The 16,119-nt window shown below is 40.5% G+C and overlaps 1 protein-coding gene across 4 annotated transcripts in view; it reads left to right on the top strand.

Moving 5' to 3' along the window:
* Positions 1 to 16,119, top strand: part of CHDH (choline dehydrogenase) — a 41,018-nt gene that overhangs the window by 5,931 nt on the left and 18,968 nt on the right. For all 4 annotated transcript variants that reach the window (XM_030570224.1, XM_030570225.1, XM_030570222.1 and 1 more), the window contains exons 2-4: positions 1,455 to 2,284; positions 2,621 to 2,772; positions 10,165 to 10,294. In XM_030570224.1, the coding sequence (XP_030426084.1) occupies positions 1,525 to 2,284; positions 2,621 to 2,772; positions 10,165 to 10,294 (1,042 nt within the window). In that variant the 5' untranslated portion in view covers positions 1,455 to 1,524. The remainder of the gene's footprint in view (positions 1 to 1,454; positions 2,285 to 2,620; positions 2,773 to 10,164; positions 10,295 to 16,119) is intronic.

The following is a 16,119-nucleotide window of genomic DNA, read 5'->3' as shown; positions in this document are numbered from 1 at the left end:
AGCCAAAACTGTTAATTTCAGTTTCATGCCTCTTTCCTCAAGGCCAGTTTTATTAGTAAACAGAAGATATAAAAGAGGTCAGAGTAATACAAAACGCTGGATAGCAGAGGCTGTTCCACTTTCTACAAGTTAGGGTGGGACAAAACATACCCTTTTCCCCTTCTTAGCCCTTTGTGGTTACTCCAGGCCACCTGCTTCAACAAGCTTACCCCAAATCCTCATCTTTCTCAAAGTGACTCGCATGCATTCCTTTAAATAGTCTCCAGCAGGCAGTCACGTGTCTGATCAGCTGACCTATCTCCATCATGTATCCTGTCTGGAGATTACAGCTCTCAGAATCTTCCAGTCTCCAGGGTTTTACTCTTGTAGCATGTTCTGGCCATATCTGTAATTACATGTCAGCATTCTGTTACAAACCTCCTGTCTTAAGAGACTGACAAATTCTCCTCAATTATACTACACAAAGTTCCAATTTAACTCTATCTCAAAAAGCTATGGATTGTCAGTATCTTTAGTAGTTGAAAACAGGTTTCACTGTTGTACCTGTAAATTATACATAGCAGAAGACACCTTGGCTGACCTAACAGCAGCTATAATAAGCATAATTCTCCTTCTTTACATTGGTATAAATCTGATGTACATCTTTGGTGACTCACACTCTTTATCATGAGTCTCACAATATTTAGTGTTTTTCTTAAATTCCCAGATGATGGAGACGTGATTAGGCAAAGAAAAAACACCTAAAATTTTATTATTCACATGACTTTTGAACATTTGGGATTAGTAATACTGGGAGTAATGGAATTACATTGATCTAAAACTGGTGTGAACAAAGGAGATTGTGGCCTGCTGTTTCTTGCCTACCCCCCCTGTTCTCTGTAGCTATTCGATCCTGTCTTGTAACATCGGTAAGAGCATGCCAGTCTTCCTATGGTTTTCAGACCCCTATTAAATACTAGCACTACATTATATCCATATAGATCTACATGGACTGGGCATTAGAGTGGGAATCAAGATATCTGGATTCCATTCTAGGTTCAGCTATTCCCTAGCTTGTTACCTTTAGCAAATCACTTCTCTGTGCCTCAGTTCCCCCTTAGGCAAACTGGGAGTAGTTATGCTTAGCTACATGTTAAAATGTTAATACAAACAGATAAGCATTATGAATAAACTAACAAATGTAGGTGGACTGTATATTATGCAAAAAACTATGCTAATCAACTGGCATTAAACTGCTTGCATATAAAGAATAAAGCAGCATGTTGCAATAAAATAAATGTTTATTGTCATGCTGGCACTGCAATTATCTTTTTGAATAGCCATATAATTAATGTTGATTGCCAGTTTTGCTTTAAACTGATGCATCAAAAGTTTAGGCCACGTGTTGCAGTCCTTTATGATTGAATTAGATACATCATAATACATTTTTAATTAAGATCTTTTTTGTGTTCTAGGACAAGATATTTGATACTGCATTTTATGGGACAAGCAATTCTTAAAAGGAGAAGACACATATAGGAAAGGATGTTTCATTTAATCAAAGGAGTTAAAAAATGTTATGGTCCTTCTGTCAGTCAAATGCACAAAGTAACAGGATTTCCATTTAAAACACCCACACTCAAAAGCTTACTACCCTATAGTGGGCAACAATTAAAAACTTCACATACATTCTCTAAACTTAGTTCTGAAAATGCAGACTCTTACAGTTACATCATAGTTGGAGCTGGATCAGCAGGGTGTGTATTAAGCAGCCGATTGACTGAAGATCCTCTTAGTACTGTTTTACTTTTGGAAGCAGGCCCTAAAGACACCTTTCTAGGTAGTAAAAGATTAATGTGGAAGATTCATATGCCTGCTGCATTAACCTATAATCTTTGTGATGAAAAATATAATTGGAATTACCACACAACACCACAAAAGCACATGGATAATCGAATTATGTACTGGCCCAGAGGTAGAGTGTGGGGTGGTTCCTCATCTCTCAATGCTATGGTGTACATTCGGGGGCATGCAGAAGACTACAATCGATGGCATAGAGAAGGTGCTGTGGGATGGGACTATGAATTTTGCTTGCCTTATTTTAAGAAGGCACAGACTCATGAGTTGGGTCCTAACCTGTACAGAGGTGGGACTGGACCATTGCATGTGTCAAGAGGAAAGACGAACCATCCTCTTCATCATGCATTCCTGGACGCAACCCAGCAGGCTGGCTATTCTTTCACAGATGATATGAATGGTTACCAACAAGAAGGATTTGGCTGGATGGATATGACTATACACAAAGGTAAACTTTAATGAGTTACTTTGGGAGTGTAGGTATCTAACCTATAAATGGTATTTAAGGGTCAATCTTTTTCCATTGAATTCAATGGAAATATTTTCATTGACTTCAGAACAGATATCTTCCTTTAGAAAAGAGAGAGGATTTCATAATGCTGCTATCAACTGTTCGCATTCATTCCTTTAGTCCTTAAATTTAAAGCTGCTTCTTCTGAACTGTAAATGTGGCACCCCACTCTAATTTCTATATAGGAAGAAAGACAAGAAGATGCCTTGAAAATGAAGGAGCATGAACTATTTTGATGCTTGCAGATGTTAAATGAAAACCTGTATTTTGTAGGTCAAAGATGGAGCACAGCTAGTGCTTACCTTCACCCCGCTATAACACGCCCAAACTTGTCCACAGAAGATAGAACACTTGTAACGAGAATTTTGTTTCAAGGGACAAAAGCCATAGGGGTTGAGTATGTCAAGAATGGGCAAAAGAAAAAGGTAAGAATTTTTATTTCCCTTCCTGAATGAATTGGATCAAAGAAAAATAAGCTTTATTTAACAATAGAAACTAAGACTGACACATCCTTTCTGTACAAAAATTCCACTTTTTAGCTGTAATACTGTAGCTCAAAAACACTAATCTGTTTCAAGAATATGATTCTTTGTTAAATAGTTATGTTAGAAAATATATTTCCTTTGTATCATTTCAGACATCAGTATATTCTCTGTGCTGAAAAAGGGGATGGATGATGAGAGTGTAGAAAGGAAAAGGCTATGCTTGAGGTTTGAAATTGGAACCTACTCTAGTCATGCACAGTTACAGTGTGTTGGCTATTGTACTGAATTACTCATGTGCTGAAAAAACAATTTAGGAAAATCTGTTAAAACTGAGTATCTCCTATAGAGTCTGAATAGCTTAGGGGATAGATAATGGAACATAGAGTCATTCTTTGTTGTCATTTTGAATCCAGTTAAGGTTAGTAATGACTAACTACTATAAGGCACATTCTCAGCTGCAGAATAGACATACCCTAACTGTTTTATTGCTCTTTGGTGGCCTATATGAAATGGGTTTGTAATTTCACTCCAATCTCTGCCGAACAGGCATCCACATCACAGAAACTGTCACAACCAGGGGGACATGCACTGGCAGTCTCAGCACATAAGCCAAGAATGGAATGGGAGTCAGGACTAAAATGGTCTTTGACATTAGGTCAGGATTGAGGAGTATTAGCAAAACAATGAGTAACTGCCATTACTTCTTAGCTCTTCCATGGATAAACAGAAAACTTCAGTTTCTGGGGCTTTCAATTCAGTACCTTTCGTAAGAAAAGAAGTACTCTCAGTGAGGGTTTATCTACATAGTGAGATAATGCACTCTAGGACAGTGCTTCTCAAAGTCGGGCTGCCGCTTGTTCAGGGAAAGCCCCTGGCAGTCCGGGCCAGTTTGTTTACCTGCCGTGTCCACACGTTCAGCTGATCACGGCTCCCACTGGCCGTGGTTCGCCACTCCAGGCCAATGGGGGTTATGGGAAGGGCGGCTAGCACATCCCTTGGCCTGCGCCGCTTCCCACAGCCCCCATTGGTCTGGAGCGGTGAACCGCGGCCATTGAAAGCTGCGATCAGCCAAACCTGCGGATGTGACAGGTAAACAAACTGGCCCGGCCTGCCAGGGGCTTTCCCTGAACAAGCGGCGGTCCGACTTTGAGAAGCACTGCTCTAGGAGGTATGATTTCTAAAGCAGACTAGTACTGTGCATTATTTAGTCTGCATAGACCCTGCTGGTGCATACTAAAGATTCCTTAGTATGCTTTAATATAGTACTGTTTCAGATAGCGCTATATTAAAGCACACCAGCAAGGTCTACGCAGACCAATTAATACACAACACATTAGTGCACTTCAGAAATCACTCCTCCCATAAATCGCATTACCCCACCATGTAGACAAGCCCTTACTCTTCCCTTTTGAATATTACACCTGATTATTACATATATAAGTAGGTAATTGCCTGAGATGGATTCAGATATTACTTTAAATTTCTAATAACGAAGGTGAAATGTTGCAATAATAATACACCAAAGGAGAGGAGAGCATAAATCTTGACAATTTGAGTTCACTGAACATAAGAACGGCCATACTGGGTCAGACCAAAGGTCCATCTAGCCCAGTATTCTGTCTTCCGACAGTGGCCAATGCCAGGTTCCCCACAGGGAATGAACGGAACAGCTAATCCTCAAGTGATCCATTCCCTGTCGCCCATTCCCAGCTTCTGGCAAACAAAGGCTAGGGACACCATCGCTTCCTATCCTGGCTAATAGCCGTTGATGTATCTAGCCTCCATGAATTTATCTAATTCTTTTTTGAACTCTGTTATAGTTTTGGTCTGAGGGATAGCTCAGTGGTTTGAGCATTGGCCTGCTAAACACAGGCTTGTGAGTTCAATCCTTGAGAGGGCCATTTCAGGATCTGGGGAAAAAATCTGTCTGGGGATTGGTTTGGACTAGATGACCTCCCGAGATCCCTTCCAACTCTGATATTCTATTAACATCCTCTAGCAAGGATTTCCACAGGTTGACTGCGTTGTGTGAAAAAATACTTCCTTTTGTTTGTTTTAAATTTATTGCCTCTTAATTTCATTTGGTGACCCCTCGTTCTTGTGTTATGAGAGAGTAAATAACACTTCCTTATTTACTTTCTCCACACCAATCATGATTTTATAGACCTCTATCATATCCCCCCTTAGTCGTCTCTCTTCCAGGCTGAAATCTCTCCCCATACGGCAGCCGTTCCATACCCCTGATAATTTTTCTTGTCCTTTTCTGAACCCTTTCCAATTCCAATACATCTTTTTTGAGATGGGGTGACCACATCTGAATGCAATATTCAAGATGTGGACATACCATGGATTTATACAGAGGCAATATGATATTTTCTGTCTTATTATATATCCCTTTCTTAATGATTTCCAATATTTTGTTTGCTTTTTTGGCTGCCGTTGCGCATTGAGTGGATGTTTTCAGAAATCTATCCACAATGACTTCAAGATCTCTTTCTTGAGTGGTAACTGCCATCCCAAACCCTATCATTCTATATGTACAGCTGGGACCATGTTCTCCAATGTGCAATCACCTCACACATATCAACACCAAACTTCATCTGCTACTTTGTTGCCCAGTCACCCAGTTTTGAGAGATCCCCCCATAACCCTTCGAAGTCTGCCTGAGACTCAACTGTCTTGAGTAGTTCAGCATCATCTGCAAACTCCAACACGCTAACACCCACCCCTCCTTCCAGATCATTTATGAATATGTTAAACAGGTCTGGGCCCAGTACAGATCCCTGGGGGACACCACTATTTACCTCTCTCCATCCCGAAAACCGACCATCCATTCCTACCCCTCGCTTCCCATCCTCCAACCAGTCACTAGTGCAAGAGAGAACCCTCCTTCTCATCCTTGATTGCCCACTTTGCCCAAGGGACCTTGTCAAAGGCTCTCTGAAAATCCAAATACACTATATTCACTGGAGCCCCCCTGCCCCATGGCCGTTGACCCCACTCTCAAAGAATTCTAGAAGATTGGTGAGTCATGATTTCCTCCCACAAAAATCGTGTTGACTATTCCCCAACAAACCATGCTCATCCATGTGTCTGACAATCCTGCTCACCACCATAGCTTCAACCAGCTTGCCCAGCACTGAATTCAGGCCCACCGGCCTGCAACTGCTGGGGTCACTTCTTTCAAAAATCGGCATCAAACTCCAGCCACCGGGCACAGAAGCTGATCCAAATGATAGGCTACAGACAACAGTGAGTAGTCCTGCAGTGTCACACCCAAGTTCCCCCAGAACTCCCAGGCAAATACCATCTGGCCCCACTGACCCACTACTGTTCAGTCTATCAACCTGTTCCAAAACCCCGTCCAAAGACACCTTAATCTGGGACAGCTCCCCATCCGCACCCAAATAGAATGGTTCAGGCCCGGGAGTCTCCCCCACATCCTCAACCGTGAAGACAAATGCAAATAATTCATTCAGCTTCCCCACAACGTCTTATCATTCCTGAGTGCTCCCCCAGCATCCCAAACTTCTGAAGTACATTATACCCACAGGAATCAATATGCAGAGAGTGTTGGGTGACTGAACATCTGCTAAATGTTAAAAGAAAATATAAATAAACTATTCTTTGATCTGCTAAAGCACAGAACGTGTCTATTCTTTTCTAAGTCAATTAGAATGATGCTTTCCATTAATAATCCAGGGCAAAAGTTGCAGAATTCTCATTAACTTTGATGGGAGCCCAATATGTGTCTGAGAGGAGAAGTTGACCAGAAACAGCACCTGTCACTTTACTGAGCAATTTACTCACATGAACATGAATAATTTTTCATTATTATAGAGAAGGTGGCGTGATGAGAACAATGGCACAGGACAAGTGTACTTTTATTAGCTTTGGCCCTGAGAATAAAGTACTAGATACAGGAACATCATGTGTACCGTGTATGAATATCGATATGATTTGGTGAGCTAGCTGAGCACATGATGGGTGTCAGGAGACCCAGAAGCTATTCCCATCTCTGCCACTGATTTCCTATGTGACCTTGGTAAAATCACTTAATCCCTCTGCCTCGGTTCAGCATCAAGTGAGTGAAAGAAATTGTTTTCTCTCTCTGCTCAGTTATTATATATTTTTAATGTATTATGGCCAAATGTGCTCTTTAAAAACTTCAGCTACACAAGTCTTATTCAATATCTTTTCTTACATGCTCCTAGAAAGAGAGCGCTCTGATTCCTCTGTCATTCTGGCACAGTGACTGGTTTTTATTTTCTGCTGTTTCTAATTCAAGTGCAAGGGCTCTAGAAAAATTTATGCATTTGGGAAAACTAAATTGGGATCTGTATGACAGTTTCAAAATTTAACTTTCAGCTTGATTTCATTAAAAGTAAAAGCTTGCAAGAGTAAAGGTGACCTGTTAAGGGCAAAGAAATATGATATATCCGTTCTTGCTTTATGATACATTAAAAAAGACATCACAGTTCACCACCCCACACACTTTTTTAACATTAGAAATTCAAGTCTTGTCTCCCCTGTTTTCTTCTGGGAGAGTCTAAGGATGACAGGAGAATGAATAGTTTTCTGACATCAGAGAAATTATGCAAGGAAGCCTGATAGAGAAGAGAAATGATTTTTATAGACTATTTAAAATGCTTTGTTATATTTGTTTTTAGTTCATAACTATTGAAATCAAACAGTTAGGGAAAACTATTTGATTGTTGATGTTTCCTCAGTCTTCCCTTTTAAATGAAGATTTAGGCCTGATCCAAAGCACATTAAAGTCCAAAATATCCCCATTGATTTTAGTAGACATTGGATATGGCCAGTTATTTAAGAAGTCCTGCAGCAAAAACAAAAACAAAGTAGATGGCCTTGATAGTCCTGGTAGTTTTTAGGTTAAAAAAAAAATAAAGCAAACAAAGAATATTTAAGGGGGTTGGGAATGCTTTCAGGGTTTTTTAATATATCAAACTATATATGTGTGTGTACATATATCAGGGACCAACTTGATTGTTTTTCCTCTGAGGTCACCTTTAAATGCACTACATGACTATATACAACGTGAATTACGAGCTATGAATGTTTATGCAGCAGGGTTGAATTGGGTATAAACTCAAGTCCTGGGATGATTTGAACCCATGACCTAGAGCAGAGGTAAGAGTACTCATTTGGAAATAGTGTGATTTGAAACAAGCCACATTTTCATTAGGAAATAAAAATGTGAACCCTTACTTCATTATTGATGATTCTCTGGAACTATTTCTGTGTAAATTGTGCAATGCACCTTAGAGATTTTGCATAGTTGTTGTTTTACGAACCAGTTCAATAAACCTGAATGTTTTGTATATTAGTTCTACTGTACTAAACAATTGTCCAGTGCAGAAAAATACAAGAGAGAGCAAAATGTCACCATCCACAAACAACTGGGTGTGCCAGCAGTAACATCAGATGAGTAATATGAAAACAATTAATAAAAATCAAACTTTTTGTAAGTTTTGTTTTGTTCTATCAGTCAGAAAGGAAATAGGAATAGTGAAAGTAAATGGTACTTAGCGTACTGGTATTCCTTGTATATATGAAGGAAAAATCAAGTCGGTCCTTTTTCGAGGACTACAGAACCATGCTTAAAATGCCACAGCTAAAATTAAAGTGAAGACACACTGTAGAGTTTTACAAAAGTAAACACTGGGCTTAAATTCTAGTGTCTGCAGATGAGCAATACAAGAGCTGCCTTCTTGAGTTCTTTCATGGCATTTGCTTTGCAAGTTATGAAAGTGAGGAAAGGATGTTCAAAGATGCAGCACTTGCTAATTGCTCAATGTATGCTCAGTAATGCTAGATGAGATGTATTACAGTACATTGAGCACCAGTGCAGTGTTAATTTTACAACATTCTATAGCTCAAACAAGGAGTAGTAGTAGCTTTAGGATTTGTATCAGATTTAAATGGTCTTTGTTTCTTCTTCCGTATGTGAATACACTCCTATTTGTCGCTTTACATGTATTTCATGTAATCTAGTCACTTTTAAGTTTCTTGAATATTTCTTTCCTAACCTCCCCACTATGCAAAAGTTTTAATTTATATAAGATGTTATCAACCGTCTTCCCCAATGTTTATAGAACTTTCTCTGGCTTTAAGATCTCAAATATCTAAGGGCAAAATTCTACTCTTGCTATTCTGAATCTTATAATGCGGAGTATTGGACATGTGGAGAGTTCCTGGGCCATTTTGTTAGTGTAAGGCAGGATGATTTCAGGGGGCCTGGGGAGATATGTGCTCTGTAGCCAACAGTAACGGTCTTTTAAACCTCCCCCTAAGCACTTACTGCAGAAGGCAGAATTTCTAACCTTGCCTGGAGATCAGTCTCCTTGGAGACATGGTTTCCTCTTGGACACATTCATGGCTTCCCTATCTAACAATGAAGAGAGTGATAAACTGGACTCTGAGTTCTGCCTAGCTGCTGACTGAATGTGATGGAGATGAGGAAAGGAAGAGCAACCTACATCCTTTTCTCCAACCCCTCATGAGATAGGGCAGGATTTTACCTTAAATCTGCCATGCTAATCTGACAACTGAGAGCAAGAGAAAAATGAATATCATCCATGAAGTTTATAGGTGGAAACAGTCAGAGAGCAGATCCTGAAGGTGTTAGATAATGAATGTCCACCCACTAGGTACTGATGAGATAAATAGATCTGAGGACCTAGGCTAATGGTTAGCAGCATAAGAAGTAACCAGCTGAGAGATGCACATTCTTCAGGCTGTTTAATGAAAAAACTCCCATACAAAACAATGTATGTATACATACATATAGGGGCTCCCTGCTGTAGCACATAGCTATGTGGGGCAGGGGAAGTGGGGAATCCATGAGACCACAAGGGCTGTGAAACCAAAAATTAGGCTCAGCTGAACTGAGGATGTGACAGTGCTTGAAGAGAGACTTTGTTGAGCTAACATATCAGCATTTTTATTTTATTAATTTAATTAGTGAAAATGGAACAGGCTCTGGCTGTTTTCTCTGTTCTGGAAAGAACAGTGCAAGTGTACTGCCGATCATGTTATTTGATAAATTAAATGCTTGTGTACCCTACAGTCTTAATAGATTACAAAACTTCGTTCAGTTCACATTGTGTTTCAATGTGATATCTTAGTTATTTCCATCCACAGAAACTTATACCAAGAAAGGTGAGCAAAACATCTGGAATAATAAAGATGGATGCTGGTATGATTCCAAAGAAATAGAGTATTTTAAAAAAAACAGCTCTTGGAAATATTGGTTGTGGTCTAAAATCAACCCTGTAATAATCTTTTTTAAAATTTATTTTTAATTTTCAGGCTCTTGCCAGTGAGGAAGTGATTTTAAGTGGAGGTGCCATAAATTCCCCACAGCTGCTTATGTTATCTGGGATTGGAAATGCAGATGACCTCAAAAAATTAGGGATTCCTGTTGTTTGTCACCTTCCTGGTAATCTTTTTATTGGTTTTATCTTTCACTGCCCTAAGGGTCTGTCCAGAGCCCATTGAAGTCATTGGAGTGACTCCCATTAATTTCAGTGGCCTTGAGATCAGGCTCTATGGACCCAAACCAATTACCATTATAGTCAATGGAAAGACTCCCATTGACTTAACTGAAAGTTAGAAAAACCTCTTTTATACATTGCACCTCTCCATGTAATGGTGTCCAATATCCATTCCTTTCTGAACTATGCCCTTAGACAACTTATTTTAAAGCAAAGAAGCCGTATGTATCACTGATCATTTTAAAATTAGAGCTATACATTCTCTTTGATCCACAGCAGATTGCCTACTGATAGTAATGAGAATTTTATACAAAGATGTAGGGTAGAACATGGTCCTTTTGTAGTAATTAAACTTTTCTAGCTAAAAGTTATCATTGCACTCAGAAATTATGCCTACCACTTTTAGGACTAGATCTATTTCTGTCCTTTGTTTATATGGCTGCTTGCTTGCTCCATTTTCCTGTGTGTGCTCAAGCAAATTAAACACACAATTGCATACCTAGATTATTTGAAAATCTTACTCAAATTATCATTGTTAAAGTCTAAGAATCAACACACCCTGAGGAATAACGTGGGGAGTTTTTCCTTGCATTCTGCACAATCTGGCATGTGGCCTGAATAAACACCTTAAATTAAGCATGTGGCAATTCTCCAAAAAGGGCCATATTTTTGGAATTTAATATGACCACCCTACATATCCACATCATATGTACTTTGAAAGCTTATTTAATGTACGTTTAGTTGAAGTGTGATGTGGAGCTGCCAACTGGTGCCGTAAGCCTGTAGATGAGGTGAAACAATGATACCCACAATGAGAGAGTGTCATTTTTTACACACAGTTCCAGAAAACTGTAACATGACTATGACAACATTTTGTACTGTGTACCAGAGGGGTAGCCGTGTTAGTCTGGATCTATAAAAGCAGCAAAGAATCCTGTGGCATCTTATAGACTAACAGACATTTTGGAGCATGAGCTTTCGTGGGTGAATACCCACTTCGTCAGATGCAAGACGAAGTGGGTATTCACCCACGAAAGCTCATGCTCCAAAACATCTGTTAGTCTATAAGGTGCCACAGGATTCTTTGCTGCTTGTACTGTGTACGTTAACTTCAATACCTTAATTGTGTTTATTGATCAAAGCTACCAAATAACAACCCCTGAACAGGGGCCTCCTAGTAGGCGGTCTAAATCCGCTGCCCTGGGATATTTCCTACCACTATCCCTTCAGTTTGGAGCATGGCCCCTGTAGTCCAGTTCACTGAGGTGGCTTGCCTCCAGTAGCACCCCCTTTGTGGACCTCGGTTGTGCCCTGCCATAGTCCCAGGCTCTTTTGGGGAGGACAAACCCCACAATGTCTCTGTACTTTAGTCAGTTCAGTTGCCAGAGACTCCCAGGTCTCCTCCACAGTCTCCCTCATCCAGAGAGACAGCATTTACTCTCTGGTGACTGCCTTGGCTGGCAGGCTAGTAACCCTTCCTCTCAGGTAGGGTGGCAGTTAACTCCTACCTCTTTGCTAGTCAGCATTGAACTGAGCCAGGCTCTTGCCTTTTCTCCTTCCTCCAGGCCTGGCATTGGCTGAAAGTATAATGGGGCAGGGCTAGCTGGGCCCAACAGCTCTCTTTAACTTCTGCCGTGCTGGCAGGTAGTTTCTCCACTTCATCACAGTCCAGAATTGATTTACCATGAAAAAGTACTTGAGAAATTAAACGCCTGTCACCTACAATGAACGCTGTCTAAATTCCCTTCTGGTGTCTTTTAAAACTTTATCTTGTGATGTCCTACCAATACCAAGTGACACTAATATTGTTCTCATTCAGGTGATTCCATTTTGGACTGTTTTCAGCCACAAGCTTGCAACAAAAAAGAGAACCTGCCAAGCAGTTGCATATTCACCTATTATGGATGCCAAACCAGCTGACGTGGCCACAGTCTATACTACTATGCTGAAATGTCAGCAACTGTAGGACAGCAGCCCTCTATTCAGATCATGGATCAGCAGCTGTGTGCTGTAGCTCAGCAAGTGTAATGGACTCTCCAAATGAACTTGGTATCAATGTGATTCACCTGGATGGTTTTCACACCCTGTGCTGTTTTATTGCATGTATTACAAAATTTTGGGGAGACGCAGGATTGCTAAACCTTCTAGTTGATACTGATGTGTGTGCTGCTTGTAATGCAGATCAAATGCTTGCTGCTAGGCAATTCAGCTGTTCTCTATGGGTATGTCTATACTGCAAATGCTGCTGGCCTGCATCAGCTGACTCAGGCCAAGAGGCTGTTTAATTGTAGTGTAGACGTTCGGGCTCAGGCTGGGGCCAAGCTCAGACACCCTCCCCCTTTGTCAGATCCCAAAGCTCGGGCTCCAGACCGAGACAGAATGTCAGCACCACAATTAAACAAACCCTTAGCCTGAGCCCAGTCAAGTGACATGGACCAGGAGTGGGTGTTTAATTGCATAGGGTATAGACATACCCCTATGGCTTGGCTCTAGCATTAGAGGCCCTGAGTGCTCCAAAATTTTATTCATTTGTTAAATTGTGTGAGCAGGAAGGAGGTACTCATGTAGTTCCAGCATTTGTCTGGTATACGTTGACTCCCACTCAAAAGGTGTCTGAGTCTAAAGACTCAACTCTCCCTACAACATGTCATTAAAGAGCTTGTTGGTGCTGTAATTCAGCATGTGCTATCACTACTGGAGGACTTTCAGATATAGGGGTATGCCCAGTCTCCTACATTCAAGGTCTGGGATCATTTTCACCAGGTTATGTAGACACTACATCTAAATGTCCATGCAGAGTGAGTGTGTGATTGGAAACTTCACAGGACACAGCGCGTCATGCTTCTTTACTGCAAACAGAGCCAGCTATGCCAGATGGCTATCGATCTACATTTTTGGTATGTTAAAATTCCTCTGTAGTAGTATACACTGTCTTTGAATCTGGGGGGAATTAGCTGTATGTCAGACTTTTGTTTTTTTCAGTGGACTTTGGAGTGACATGGGAACAGGGAAAAAACTGTCCTCAAAGACTCAAAGGGCAGTAGTGGGATTGTAATACTGACAAGAAAGAATGCAGCTCTTGTCAGATGGACACTCATATGACGTGTCCTGAGTGAATATGCAAACGCAACGAGAGAAAGAAGTTTCCTAATGAGAAGTAGTGAAGACTAAGTTCACAAACAAGTCCTGGCCTTTGCACTGAAAAGGAATGAAAAGCATTTTACAGTTCTTACCAAACCATGTCATCAGCAATATGACAAACCCATTTGACCCTGAGTCACATCCAGAGATGCTTATTACCATATCTAATGGATTCCATGTACCATCAGATGTACAAGAGTCTCTACTGAAAATAGCAGATATTGGTGAAGAACAAATGGAGAGATTTGTGAGTGGTGCACTTGATTCTGATTGGACATGTAACTTCTTCGGCCCAGTCAAGAAATCTGGCACCAAACATTTGTTGACGTGATCAAGAAGACTAAATTTAAGCCTGCCCATGGAGGGATTATCACAGCAGCTATCAGTCCATAAATTGTTTTCTGCAGAGCCCTGTCCTTAGCAAGATGCAAAGACACTGTTTCAATTTCTTAGTCACCAGCTAGGACCTGTGCCTATGTTCCTCTTCCATGCTGATGGAACAATGAGAAGAACAGACAAAGTTGAATTAGGGCATCAGCGGGAAGCTCAAGCTGAAAGGATCCATGAGCTAACAGCATGTGACAAAGAAACCGCAGGGTATATCAGAGATGCCATGGCTGGTCATACAAATGATGGCTGGAGACAAATTCCACACTTTCAGTGACTTGGCTGCTGAGTACTTGGGGAAGGTCCTAAAAGGAATTGACAAAGCTAATTCTGTAACTGAAGTCTTTGACAGATAATGACAACAGTAACTCTGTGAAAACTGCAGAAAAACAGTGCCAGACAGGATCGCCCGTTGGATGCAAGAAATACCAGGCGATTGGTGGATGTCTGTGCCTCCATGGAAGAAGTTTCTAAATGTGGCATCCAACAAGCATTCATTTGTAAAATTCCTCTGTGAATATATGGTTCAAAGTGCACCTGAGGGTGTAGGCGCACACCCAACACAAATACTCCTCCTTGCTGAGGCTGAAGTAGAAAAGTCCATCAGCAGCAGCAGAAGTGAAGGTGTTGAAGAAGCCCAAGACTTATACAGTACTCAAGAGGAAGCTGTATGGGCCAATATAGCTTTTGGGTCTCTTTGTATCAAAGGAACTATAGGAATAGGTCACTTGATATAGATGTTTTGGTACCTGCTGTTCACTACTTTCCAAAAGTGGAACATATAGATGATGTGGATTGAAATAGGTAACATTACCAACACAACTGACAAGTGTTGCTTCATACTTGTATATGCAATTTATGATGCACTCACTCCTGACTTTTGCAACATACTTCCTGCTGTATATGTATTAACAGGATGGGTCTGCGTGTCATTCTTGTTTGATATTGAGGAAAAAAATCTGTATTTAATGTCAAAACAAAGGTTCCGAGATCTTGCCAAATCAGGATAGAGTGATGGACAAGTTGTAATTTCTGCAGCAAGGAAGTTGATAGCACTGCTGTATGATGAGAGCAAGAAAGATTGTGTCAAAAGAGCAACGTGGCAAACAAAGATTCGCATGTCTTTGTAGATAAGTAAACCAGATACTGGATCATCATTGCAACAGGGATGGAAAAATGTGGATGATGAACTACTTCCTGGATTCTTCAAGGGACAATGGCATCTGAGTTTCCAGAAAAGTTTATTTGAACCTTTATTGGTAGGGATCACAGAAGAATCAACTGTGGCTGTAGATAGAACAATGTTCCCTGCACAGAACTGTGTACCTGCCAAGGCAATGAAGATTGTGGTCACCCACACACCCTCAACAGAGATCATAATGACCAACAAGATGATGATGATGTTGACTAGAAATGTCACCAACGTTACTACATTTCAGTGATACCTCTATGAATTATTAGACTTTGTTTTACCCTGTAGATTGGGGTAGTGAACCTATCGCACGCATGCCGAAGGTGGCAAGTGAGCTGATTTTCACTGGCACTCACACTGCCCGGGTCCTGGCCACCAGTCCTTGTGGCTCTGCATTTTCATTTAATTTTAAGTGAAGCTTCTTAAACATTTTAAAAACCTAATTTACTTTACATACAACAATAGTTTAGTTATGTTTTATAGATTTATAGAACGAGACCGTCTAAAAATGTTAAAATGTATTACTGGCCCGCAAAACCTTAAATTAGAGTGAATAAATGAAGACTCAGCACACCACTTCTGAAAGATTGCCGACCCCTGCTTTAGATTGTTCTTGTGATGCATGGAGGTCACCAAAAAATTCCGTTGTATGTCTTGAAATAATACATAGCCACTAAACTAACAGAAACAAATGCACATATGTCAAAGTGGTCATTTTAATGTGTTGATGCTGTTATTGTTTATCCCCCTTTCTGTGGTAATGGCACCACTTGACAGCTCCACATTATATCTCATCTTAAAGTAGACATCATCAAATGATGTATAATGTGTGTGTGTGTAGACAGGGTACATTAACTTGACCAAATCGATGGTGTCTGCTGCTTGCCTAAATGGGCTGGACTAGGCCCAGGGTTCATGGTGTTTGCCACCACTGCCTTTGTAAGAGCTTATTTCAGTTTCCATTCTGGGTAGTTAATAGAGGAAAATGTACCTGCTTGTATATAAATTTACAGTTTGCCTGTATGTAATTTCTTCTTCTTCTTTTTTTTT

Source organism: Gopherus evgoodei, chromosome 7, assembly GCF_007399415.2.
Source record: "Gopherus evgoodei ecotype Sinaloan lineage chromosome 7, rGopEvg1_v1.p, whole genome shotgun sequence".
NCBI classification, from domain to species: domain Eukaryota; kingdom Metazoa; phylum Chordata; order Testudines; family Testudinidae; genus Gopherus; species Gopherus evgoodei.
Note: the sequence above shows the minus strand (reverse complement) of the source record. Positions and strands in the feature narration are given on the sequence as shown.